The 12,944-nt window shown below is 44.1% G+C and overlaps 1 protein-coding gene across 2 annotated transcripts in view; it reads left to right on the top strand.

The window, feature by feature from the left end:
* The first annotated feature begins 3,928 nt into the window (after positions 1-3,928).
* The window catches only part of LOC133410383 (neuropilin-2-like), a 91,558-nt gene continuing 82,542 nt past the window's right edge, over positions 3,929-12,944 (top strand). For both annotated transcript variants that reach the window (XM_061691495.1, XM_061691496.1), the window contains exon 1: positions 3,929-4,774. In XM_061691495.1, coding sequence (XP_061547479.1) covers positions 4,699-4,774 — 76 coding nt within the window. In that variant the 5' untranslated portion in view covers positions 3,929-4,698. The remainder of the gene's footprint in view (positions 4,775-12,944) is intronic.

Genomic DNA, 12,944 nt, shown 5'->3' with positions numbered 1-12,944 from the left:
AAGAAGTAAATGAGCTTGCAGTGACGTACACACATACTGATACTCAGGCCTAATTTTTCCTCGTACGAAAAGGTTGTTTGATCGCTGAAAGATTATCCTGAGTGATTATCCTGTGGTGTGAGGTGTTTTAAGAGGGATTTTCCCTTTCTGATCTGCTCCGAAAAACTGTCGGAAATAAATGTGCTCGAGGTTTACAAATAGTGAATCCTTGTGTGCGTGGTCAACACTAAATTCGGCTTAACCGATGGAAACGGAACCGTAGTCAGTCGGGCCCTAGAACTGCCACTGCTTTAAGTTGGCAAAATACTAAAACAAATGAAGACCTTTCACTGAAGTACCCCAGCACATGTGAAGAAGCAGCCAGGGCAAAATAAAACCGCTGCGAAGTCCGAGCAGTGTCAAGGTGTCAACAGTGCACCCACACGCACTCAAACATACACACGGCTTCCGATCACCCGCGGGAGCTTCCGACTTTTCACTCCGGCACGCTTCTTTTAACTGGCGCACGTACACAAACACTGCGAGTGAGGCGCAGATGCGCACGAGCGAGGAGAACATGACAGACGCGGAGCTGCCGGCCCCTGTGAGATCACAACATTCTCCATGTATTATTAACCTCAAAGATGGATGGAGGAAGGGAAGCGGTGGCAGAGTGGCGATCGGGAGGATCCGGAGAACTCTCAGTGGGCCCGCTAACGTTTCAGCCTGATTACTTTGGACGGACTAACATTACTCAGACTGAACCCAAAGAATGTGCGCGCACACACGCGTGTGTGCTGTGTAAACATCAGAACAAAGTGTGCCGGTGGTAAATGACCTTAAGGAAAGTAAAAGTAAACCAGTTTTTTGGGAGGATATTTTGTAACCAACCTTAAAAGAGATTATGGGGGAAAAAAGTGAACAAAGTCTGAATGCATATCGTTGATATTTGAAATAGTCGAAGTTTATTTCTATGTGAAATTATGCGTCAGCTAGGGGTTGAACCGATTTTACCACTGTGAAATGACGATTATAGCTTGAAGTTGATTAATCGACAAATACGTATTAACACTGTTGTCTCGCCGAAATCAACTGTTGGTCAGTCGGCGTAGCAAACGAGGAGCGGTGCCACAAGTGTGCGGAAATATTGGCAGCACGGTCCCTTGCGAAACATTTTTTTAAAAATGCAAGTCAATCCTAAAATCCAACAAAAGGACAAGTGACGAGTTCGCTGACGGCTGACGTGAAGCTTCGTCAGCGAACTCGTCACTTCTCCGAACGCGCTTCTGGAACAATGAAAAGACAGACAACACACGGGAGCAGGTGATTGGATGACAGAACGAAGGTGATCAATAAATTACCTCTTTATTGTGAAAATGAATTGTTTATGTAGCCAAGAACTCGTGTTTCGCTCAAGCGTTCATCCAGCAAATACACAGCAACATTTTCTTCCTCCTTCCAGTAGCCCCACCCCCGACTCACTCATCCAAGCACAGAAAGTCGGATCTCATTCAACTCTTGCAGTAATTCATGTAAATTAGGATTAAAAAAAAAAAAAAAAAAAAAGAAGTTTAAATGTGTCTGTAAAATATGATATTCGAACAAACCTGAAGTTGTGTTACAAGTGACCTGGCCCATCTTCTGTTTCAAAAATCTAATTGCCCTTGAGCACAAACGTTTGCCCAGCCCTCCTTTTAAGGCTCTGCCATTCGATACCATCACCATCATAAACAGTGAAGGACCCTTCCCCTACAAAAAGATCAATCATAATAAACACCACATTTCAATTACTCGTCAATCTATTATGACTATCGCAACATGAATCCAAAATATTACAGCCTGTAAAAAAATAAAATAAATAATTTCATGGAAAGCTAAGCAAAATACCCTACACCTTGCCTGAACATGGTACAACCCGTGTCACCTTTGCGAGAAAAGACCTTGGTTTGTTCCATATATGGTTCGCCAGTTGGATTTCAAAACTCACCATCAACAAGCCTGCTCCTCAAAACACAAGGAATTAAGATATTAATACTTAAGTTATGCTCGTAAATGGTGTCTTGACATTGGACTGATTACCCAGAGCGAAGTTATGAGTAGCATAAACTTTCAGGTGCCACTAGTTAGCACTGCCTTAGCCTAGCATGTGTTAGCTTAGCACTCGCTTTAGCTTTGCACACACTCAAGTGGCATGGGGCGATCCTGTGACAGTTCAATTTTTGAATAAAGTCATCCTTTACCACCGTTTAAGGTCCTCGGTTCCCAGGAATCTTGAGTAAATTTACAAGCGCTATAAATAAATGTGTCATGATGTTAATATCCAGCAGCACTGACGGGAAAGAAATTGGGTCGAGCAGTTCTGCCCTCGCAAGCCGAGAATTACTTTAAGCTTTTCACTTCGGCTGATTTCCTGCGTGCGTCTATGTGACTCTTAGAACGCTCATCCGAGGATCGGGGTCCTCAGTTGAAGGTTAAAGCAAAGCGGTACACTTCGGGACAATTCACCGACATTAGTTTTAACTTAAATGGTTTTTTTTTTGTTTTGTTTTGGTTTTTTTGTACGAAATCCTACTAAATTCACATGAGATCCGGAAGCATTGTGGCGGTTAACGGACCATCCCAGCTGAGTTTGGTCGAGAGGCGGGGTACACCTTGCAACGGTTGCCGGGCGATCGCAGGCAGGTCTAGACAAACGACCGCTCACGCCCATGAACAATTTAGAGTATTCAATAGCCCACTATGCATATTTTGCGGATAGGGGCGAGCACCCGAACAAAAGCCACCCAAGCACAAGGAAATTAGAGAAATGTAATTTCTCTATTTGACATTTAATTCCATTCGGAGCTGGCAGAGGGGACCCCACCCCTAAAATTTAAATGTCAAACTCCTTCAAATATGGCATGCCACATTTTTTTATTTTTTTTTTTCACTTTTGAAATGAGTTTAACTTTGTGATCTGCACTCATGGGTGCTATTGCAGTTTGTTGTGGTGGTGATATTCCTGAACATATAAATGTACCAGTGGAAAGATATAAAATAGAGATGACCTCAAATAAAAGCAAAGGGAGACTCAAGAAAAGTGGCAGGCTAAGAAAGAGGGTGGTGGCAAATGTACTCACACTCACTTGTTAAACATGCAGTATGTAACTATTTTTTGTTTAAAGAAAAAAAAAAAAGTCCTTTTCACCCAATCACTACTAGAGGAGATGTCACAACGCTGATTAAGCCTATCAACTCCTCTAACATCTTGCTGTATTTTTCAGTATTTGATTTTGATTGATTTATTTTTTATTTTTTATTTTGAGCGAATGCCCAATTCATTTGGTGGCGCGCCGACAATGAGGAGGCGGAAATGACAGCACGGAAATGATGCATTTGACCTCGGATGGGCAAGAGTGTGGCCCTTTGCCCTTTGTAAAAACCTCACTAAACTTATTATTTCACATTTTTATAGCACAAAATAATCATAAGAATAATTGCTGCGCACGAACGAAACCTCTTTTTGAGGACCCCTTAAAATGCCCGACAAGGTGCCTGAGGTGAATTACGCCACTGCCACTGAACAAATACAAGTTCGATATCGAGGGAAAAATACAGAAATAGTAACGAAGTATTTGCACTCGTTACTTCCCACCAGTGGATTTAAATCTAAGCAAAGAGGCCATGCGTGAAGAAGTGCGGGAAGGCAGTGGAGAGGGTGACGAGAGTGGGTGGGGGGGGCGGGGATTAAACTGCTCTTTAATCAGGGGAGGGGGTCGGTGAGGTGGAGGCCGGCCGAGGTGCCCACACTGTAATCCATACACGCGTGCGCGACTCGGGCGGAGAAGGTGGGGGGGGGCGGGGTTTGGGGGGAGGGAGAGAGAGAGAGAGCGAGCGAGAGAGAGCGAGAGCGAGAGAGAGAGAGCGCTCCTCTCCGGCCGGCTGGATGTCACTAAGCCGGCGGAGCTCCGACGGGGAAGGAGCACACTTCTTCCCGTGCCAGAGAGAGAGAGAGAGAGAGAGAGAGAGAGAGAGAGAGAGAGAGAGAGAGAGAGAGAGGAGGGTAAGCGCCTGTTTAAGGGAACCAAGTGTCAGTGAGGAGGAGGACGGCGAAGAGGCTCCGGCGCGTTTTGTTCTCTCCGCACCGCCGAGCTTTTACGCGCGACCTTCCAAAGGCGGACGAGAACGCGCGCGCGCCCCTCTCTCTCCCTCGCTCCACAACACCTCCAACATCTTCACCTCCCCTTTTTCGACACAACGACGGGACTGTCTTGGCCGTCATCGTTTTGGAATAGAAACACACGTGAGCGTGTTTATTTGAAGCACGTGTGTCTGTGTGGTTTTTTTGTTGTTGTTTTTTTTACATAAAGGAGCGGAGACAGCGATGTTTTGATCGAGGGGGAAGTATATAATATATATATATATATATATATATATATATATATATATGTATATTCTTCTTACTTTGAGCACCTTTTGACAAACTTGGTCGCATGTTTGCACTTGCATTTCACAAAGCGCAGTTATTGTTTTTACGCACCACCCCCCCGCCCCCCAAAAATGGATTTTAGACACTTTGAACAAAACATCATCATCACCATCATCATCCCCCGAGAGAGAGGACGCACGGCCGCTCACTGACACGATTCCACCGCAAACCGGCGTTATCGGCGCGTGCGTGGATCCTCCGGACGATAGACGAGCCGATCTGCGGAGTTTTCTCGTTTGAGTCCAAGAAAGATGGATTTATCAGCATGGTTCGGCGTGTGCGCTCTCACACTTGTGACCACTGCGGCCGTCACAGCGGAGGAAGGAGGTACATTTGAAGTCAATGTGATGTTGTTGGGGGGGGGGCTTAACATGTCGAAACTAAACGAGCAGCATCGTATTGTTTGTACTTGCGTGGGACTTGGATGCTCATAATGTAATCCGCCTTTGTTCGTCCTGCTCGTGGGTTTCCTGCCACTAACCGAAGTTGAGTGTGTGCTGGGAAGTTGTTAAAGTGATGCGATTGCGCAATCGAGTGCTTCTTCTGTTCATTATTACCCAACAAGACAGTCAACACAGGAAGAGTTGGACTGATTCGATCGTTTTATTGTTTAAATTTTTTTTTTTGTTTTTGCAACCTGCGATTGGAGCTTTGCTGGTTTAAATGTCCCAAACTGATCTACTGAGTAGAATGTCAACAACAAGCAAACAAACAAAAAAGAGGAAGTTCCAACTAAAACTCGAGATTCGATCCACGTTTGGAGCCAGATTGAATTGAGATTGCTGTCATACATCTCAGTTGAATGTTCCTCTTATCTCCAGCCCCTTGTGGCTCTCATTACGTCTTATCGGTCTTCGAGCTGATACGTGTGTGCTAATAGAATGTTTTATTGATTGTTCAAGTCTTGAACGTCCACAGTGACTCTTCATCGCCATCTGCTCTCCCACCCCCTCAAAATAATAAGAATAATAATAATCCTTCAGGGAGTACTAGTGTCAGTGTCACTAACAGCTTCTTCGCTCGCTTATTTTTATGACGATGATTATTATTTCTTCTGAAATTCAATGATGCGGTATTTCTTGAAGGTTTATTTGAAGCGAGGCCGCCTGTTGGAGCCGCTCAGTCCGCCTTCGCCTCCCTTCAGAGCTTCTCCTCCACTCCCCGGGGGGGGGGGGGGGGGTAACTAGTGTCCACATTATTAACTAGTGTCCACATTATTAACTAGTGTCCACATTATTATGAGCGCCTTCTAAGCCTGGCTTGTGAATGCAAAAGACAAGAAATGTGGTACGCATTTGTGTTCCAAACCGCTTTTACGCACGGGGAGAGGCTCTTTTTTTTTTTTTTTTCTTTTTTTTCTTTTTCTTTCTTCCTAGTTCTACTAAGGGAAACATACAGTTGTAATAATAGTGATTTCACCATTCCCCAAATAGGTAAAAGCATGTTCATAAGAGTTAAAACTAGACGTTGTGTGTATTGTTGAATTTTCTCTTATTGGTTTTGAGTCAAAGTCCTAAGACACTGCGTTTTTACCTTCATCCAAAGGCTTGGGATTGCGAGGCCTTTTCTATGAAACTATTACATTATTGTATTGATACAGGAGCCTTTATAGATCCCATCTTAGTTCCTGGGACAAAAAGTTCCCGGGGCCCGTTGTCGATTTATGTTTACAGAGGACCTGGCTGGCTCAGATGCAGTAGCTGGTGTAAAATTCCCTGTGAACTACTTCTCCTCCGCCTAACCCTCCAGAAACAGGCCATGTCATGGTCGTGCAGCTGCAGGCTTTACTGTGCAAAGGCAGTTCTTAATTCCTCCGTGACCCGCAGCGCGCACATGGCTGCCTCACTGTCGCTTTCCTCTTAAACGCAATCTAGAAACAGCAGCGCAACAAATACAGTAGCGCACTGTGAGGCTAAGTCATATATTCAACACCCACAACATTGTTCATTTTATTTACCTCAATTTTTGTGAGGTCCGTTTCGAGCGAGCAGAAAATTGTTGTTGCGCGAATGCTAATGACAGTTTCATCTCGACTCGTTTGAAAAATGCAAAACAGCGCACCACCGACATGAACGTGATCATTTTTGTACGCTGAATCTTGCCAAACAGAAGCTCTGCTTTTGATCCACAAGAGTACACCGTGAGCTCTCATCTAACGTTTCTTCCAGTTAAGTAGATTACAGTTACTCGCATGGTGATTTCTAACATGCTTTTTAAAATGTGAGCGGCACCGTGCAATCGGCAGGGGGTGTTCTCACTGCTTTCATAGCGTGCGGAGTCGTCGAGATGACCAACGCAGCTCACCGTACTCGTAACCATTTCTCCGTGGGCAATCGCGAGCCTCCTCCCTCAAACCATATGTCTGTGGTAGTACCAAGACTGACCTGTGAGAGGCAGCATGGTGCCACAGGAAATACAGACTGCCGGTAAATACAAAGAAGAAAAACTAGTTCCTTGTTGGCTATCGTTCCGGTTCGCGTTACAATCACGGAGTCCGTGCTTGGCCGACCTCGGTCGGTGTTGACTACACACATAAGGATTTGCAATTGTAAATATTGAACAGGTTGAACATCTACGATTGACGGCTCTGACCATTTTTGCGAGCAGATTGGGGAGGAAAAATCACTCTTAACTCACCCCACACCACAGGATAATCGCTCCGGATAATCGTTCAGGCATTGGAAGGGGTGAATGCAAAAAAAGTTGGCCCTTTGTTTCATTTTGTTTGTTGGAGTGCAGCTGTGTGCGCGAGGCAGCTCCTGAAGAGGCTTTCGTTCTTTTTTGGGTCCCGGTTATTTGTTCCGCTGAGTGCATGTGCGTATCATGGGCTCCCCAAACCTCGCGGACATCTTGGCATAAACTCTCTCATTTCTGGCCGCCGCTTCTCCTTGTACTTTCTTCCGCACTCGCCCTCTGGGTCACATTCTGAATGAGCGACCCCGGGGCTGTTTGGCTTTAAAGGTTCCAGTGTAGCCTATGTTTCTGACTATGAGACTACAACAGCCTTATTATTTTTTTTCCTGGAATCTCCCCCAGTCTCCAGTGCACATCTTTTACTGGCTCATCTGCTGGGACAAAGTCACTCACAATCAGCTTGCAGCCTCCTCAGCAGTAAACTTTTACAAATACCTCAGCTCGGCTGTCTCCTGACATGAGATGAGTCGGAGGAGGTATTGTTGAGATGCATGTATGTGCATATCTACAGTGAGAGGGGAGGGATGGAAGTGCAACGTGAGGAAGTAACCGAGACAGAAAGAGGCCGACGCTAGCTGCCAAGAGAAGTCAACGGAACGGAAGAAAGATTTCTCAGCTCTGCTGTTTGATCCTGTTTCTTCATTCCGTTTGATCACGGCTATGCCTGGAAGCGAGATAAACGGCCGTAATTGGCCACTCAAGACTGGCTGTCTGCCTCTATAGCGTCTCTGCCGAAATGCGCTTGATGATGAAACACGCTGGAGGTGATACCAAGTGAATGTTGGGAGCTATCTGAGGGGGTGCAGCACCTACAGGTACGCCGCTAGAACAACAGCCTCCGAAGGAACCTTCTTCTAGCTTGCAACGCATGGAAACAAAGTGTTGAAAGTATTGCATTAAAACATAAACATGCGTCAGGCAAGAGGAGTTGATTAATCCCGCTAATTATTCCCGTGGAATGTGCATGTTTGTATCTGGCGCTGATGTAATTGTTCTTCACATTAAGAAGAATAAGGCTAGAATTCATTTGGCTTAGTCGTCACAGCAGTAGGTACGCCAGCAAAATCGAACTACATCCAATTCAAAAGTCTGAAGTCAGGAAGGTTTACATTTAACAAAATGTTTATTATTGTGGTTTTACTTTGGAGTGGTGTGAACCTGCACTACATCACGCTCAGAAGTGTTCCTGATATTTTGATTATATTTTGTTTCGCTACTACTAAAAAGCTCTTAGTATGATCCACCCCAAATGTATTTATAGAGCACATTTAAAACAACAACCCTATTTGCACAGCTTGCTTCTCCTCGGCTTTTACCCCATGTCGCACACATCCGGCCGCAGTTTCCCTGTGGGACCTGCTTGTATTCATTAAATCTTACACTTGGTCTGGGTCAAAATGCTGTGCGTGCAACAATCGGCCGTCAATAACACAAACCATCCACGTCATTAGTTCTCACAAATGGGGCTGAGCCCACAAGAATAAATCGATTTACTGACACGGTCAATCTTTACCTTGAAATTGTCTAAATATAATGAAACTGTTTGTATTGATGTTGTTGCTTTAGATAGAGCTACATTAACAGGGATTGGTGTGACGCATATTAGTAAAGGGTGACACTCCACTAACAAAGTAGCAAGACAGACAAACTAATGAAAGCTCAGTATTTGGAAAAATATAGCAGCGAGATAAGCAATTAGTGACACAATGAGCTCATCCTAATATTTCTTTTTTATCCCATTGTGTTTGATTGTTTTTGTACATCACTTATTGAATACATCTTGTCAGATAGACTTAATGATTCATGATTTCGAGGACAAGAAAGTACGATGCAGAGTCTTCCAAAAAAGTCCGTCAAACACGTCAAAACTGTGTAGCGGTGAAAAAAAAGAGGGCAAGTCGAGGGAAAACAAGAGGCGGAAAGTGTGCAAAAGCGACGGAGGGAGCAAGCAAAAGCGGGTCACTTTAAAAAAAAAAAAAAAAAAAAAAAAAAAAAAAAAAAAAAAGAAATGACAGAAAGGCAACGGGGGTGGCATTGGTGAAATAAGAGCAACGGAGCAGAGTGTAATGTGATAGCTGAGTGGAGCCACGTGTGCAGTAAACAGCTCACTTTCATTCCTCTGCTACCTCCTGTGCACATATATACTAGGATTGTACCAATCAACACATCTGAGGCAAGCACACTTAAGAGGGGTGCACGCGTACCAATAATCGGGCCAAATCTGAGCTATTTCCCCCCTTTACGATGGAAGAAGGCAAAGCGGATGTCTCTAAAGGATGATCCTCAGCGATCGGCGGGCTTCTTAAGTGATTTCTACTTGGGAAAATGTTGTAGTTAACCCTGTTCAATATTTATGATCGTAAGTCCTCGTGCGTGGGGTCAACACAAAATGTGGCTAGCAGCAGGCTAGGCTAATAGGCTAACAGCTAGCTCTGTTGAAAGACCCAACTCGAGGAGGAACCGGTTGTGTTGAGTTTTATATGATCTGTTTCAAAAGCACAAACAAAAGGAAAAACGGTTGGGGAAAAAACACCAATCCTGATATGTTAAACCTACTCATTTATGATCGCAAATCGTTGAGTTCAGCCGAGCCACAAACCTCGCGATTGTGGCATGAACTGGACCGATTAGGAATTGCAATTAGGAAGCGACCTGAAGCTTGCTCTGTTGTCACACACAAAACGAGGTCACTCGCCACAATCGAAAGGACAACGAGCCACAATGCACTTTTGCAGATACATACGCTAACAGTTAGCCTAGCATTCTCTACTTCTTTGTATTTTCCGTGAGTCTGGATGCCTTTGTGGTACCATGCTGCCTTTCACGGGTAAGTCTTGGTTCTACAACAGAAATCTGGTTTGTGGTAGGAGACTGATGATTTTCGGTGGCGATATTGCTAAAGTTGGGGGAAAAAATATTAGCCAAAAGTGTTTTTATATACCAACCAATTGTGAGTTGTCTGTGGTTTATTAGCAAAAAGTAACAACCATGTTGCAACCATGTGTCCGCGCTATGTTCCGTATCGATATGATCTAATTGTGTGGGGGGTCTGCCACATTTTGAAAATCGGTTATCATCTTAAAAATCGTCTACCTTGACATGAATACCGTATTACTGCTACAAACCAACATTTATGCTCTCATGCGAGCATTATCTTTGTAGAGGCAGAATTTCTGTTGGCGCATGTCATTAGATTGCGCACGTGTACCTAATATTGTGGCCTGTGTGTGTCTGTGCGTGTGTGTGCATAAACAAGGCTGCTTGACGGCTGCCAACAACCTGTTGTTGTTGCTGCGAGCAAACAAGCATTGAGCCATTTAACCTTCGGTACATTTTCTCTCGTCTGCCTCCTGGCCTCGCTTTCATTTGTTAAACAGAGAGGACAATTAGCGTGTCCACTAGGATGTTCTAATTACGGTTATCATGTCATTAGCACAATGTTGCTATCCTAGTGTCTTCCTCGGCCATACGAAATGACTGGAATAACTCGAGCGGATGGGGAGCTCCGTACGTGTCTTTGTGGATGTGTAAATACACGCACTTGCCTCCTCTTTTCTTTCTGTTAAACGTCTGCATACAAAGAAGCATTTGTGTGTGTGTGTGTGTGTACTCGGTGTCCTCTGCAGTCCCTCTTGATCAGTGCCGTGCGAGGCCACAGGTTGTTTTCCTTTCTCTCGCTCCCGTCACGCTGAATCATCCTGTTGTTTTCTCTCCGTTCACGGCCCTCCACCTCTCCTTTAATAGCACTTTGTGTCTCTTTCGCCACACCTCAGCGCTTTCCCTTGCTCCGATTAGGAAACCTCACTAACCTTCTTTTTTGCAGCCCGCTGTGCTACGGTGGGGAACTCTCTTTAGTGTTTCCAGCTTCTCATTCTTCTCTTTACTCCCTTGCACTGTAATCTATTTTTCCCCTTTTCATTCCTCTAGCCTGGAAATGGAAGAAAACAGTAGAAATGTATTCATTCGTTTGTCAGCGGGATGCTATTTGAGCAGGTTGCGTGTGTACAGGTTTTGAAAATCTTAGCCAAATTTTAAAAGATGAGAGACCCCACACATTATGAAGTAAATAAATGAGCACGCGGATGTTGTACTTGAGCTGACCAACACAGCACATCACACACATGTATAATCATATCTCCACCAGCAATCACCACCGGTGAACCAGATGTCTGTTGTAGTACCAACTCTGACCTGTGAGAGGCAGCGTAGTGCCATAGGCTGCCAGAAAATACAAAGAAGAAGAAGTAGAAGACGCTAGGATAACTGTTAGCTACCTGTTAGAAGAAGCATGGTATCACAGGGCATACAGACTACCAGAACATCCAAAGAAGAAAGTACAAGAGGAAATAGAAGATAGGCTAATCGGATCACTACATTGTGTTTGTCAACTCTTCTCCTTGTCATTTTTATTGTGTCTTATGAAACAGTTTATGCAAACACTCAACACAACGAGTTGCTCCACTGTTTTTGTCCCGCAACTGAGCGAGCTTTAGTACGTTTCTGAATTGGCAGTCATTTCGTTTCATGTCACAAACATGGAGTCCGCGGCGAGGTCAAACTCATTGTTGACCACACACACGTCAGAAATCAGATCGGAAATACTGAACAGGTTTAATGAGCAGATTGTGGAAGAATTTAAATACTCTCCACCCCGCAGGATAATCGCTCAGGATGATCTTTTAAAGACATCCAACAATCAGGCCTTGGCTAACATTCATCGGAAGGAGGGAAAATGATCGGTAGGTTATACTGTATGTGTACTCGGATTTACACAAACGAATCCTTTAAAACCTTTTTGCACTCAAGGAGAAGAGGTAACTGTTTAAGACAAACAGGAACATTCTGTTTTGTTTGACGCTCGAAAGTACCGTGACACCTGTCGATTACACCAACATGAACTGCCATAATTAACATCGTTCATCCAGAAAAACATAGGTGAGCTCAGAGATTCACTCATGTTCAAGGATTCGTTGAAAGCATTCAATTGGCCAAAATGTTGTGTCAATATTCCTGATAGACGAATTATGATGAAGGGAGTTTTTTTTCACACTCTGACACAAACCAGTTAGTTTCCAGTAATCCAGAAGCCAGTACATACACACTAGCTATTTGTGTGTTAATGTTCAACTTGCCTTTTCTGTCCAGTGAGCTTTTCTTTGCTGCTGACTTTCTCCTTTCACATGATGAGAGACAGATGCTCTGGCATTGCTCACTCTTTCTTTCTCTGTGTTCTGCCTTTCTTCTCTCCTCTTCTCATTCCTGAGGTGTCTCAGGTTTGGATGACTAAAATCTAACTGGGCTTCATCCAATGTAGACATTACAGTCTGTTATTTGCTGTACTTCTCGTATTCCCACAGTCACACGGTTTGATTTTTACAAGCAACGTATCTGCGTTGCTACACTATAAGGTAACAATGCCAGGAGCAGAATGAAGTGTGTCGTAATGCTGAATCAACCACTGAAGTTGCAAAACATGTGATGCAATCAAATGGACACTGTATTGAATGCCAATGGAAGTTCATCAAAGTTGATCGATCAGGTAATGATTTAAAACAAGGTATTAGTTGGAGTGTACATTGTGGCCAATATTGTGAAGATGACACACCAAATGAATACACACAAGCACACGAACCAGACTAGCCAATGGAAATTTGAGTCGGACCACCTTCCAAACATTTGCAAAGTGCTTGGAGAAGAGCAAATTGATGAACAGGACGGAAAATGATCACTGAGAGGAAGAATTAATCTGTTATAGAGCTTATAAATCAGGGTTGGAAAATTAGCATTCAGCATCAAAAAGGGA

This window comes from Phycodurus eques, chromosome 12 (assembly GCF_024500275.1).
Source record: "Phycodurus eques isolate BA_2022a chromosome 12, UOR_Pequ_1.1, whole genome shotgun sequence".
In the NCBI taxonomy this organism is placed as follows: domain Eukaryota; kingdom Metazoa; phylum Chordata; class Actinopteri; order Syngnathiformes; family Syngnathidae; genus Phycodurus; species Phycodurus eques.
The sequence above is the reverse complement of the archived record's forward strand: the minus strand, read 5'-3'. Positions and strand labels throughout refer to the sequence as shown.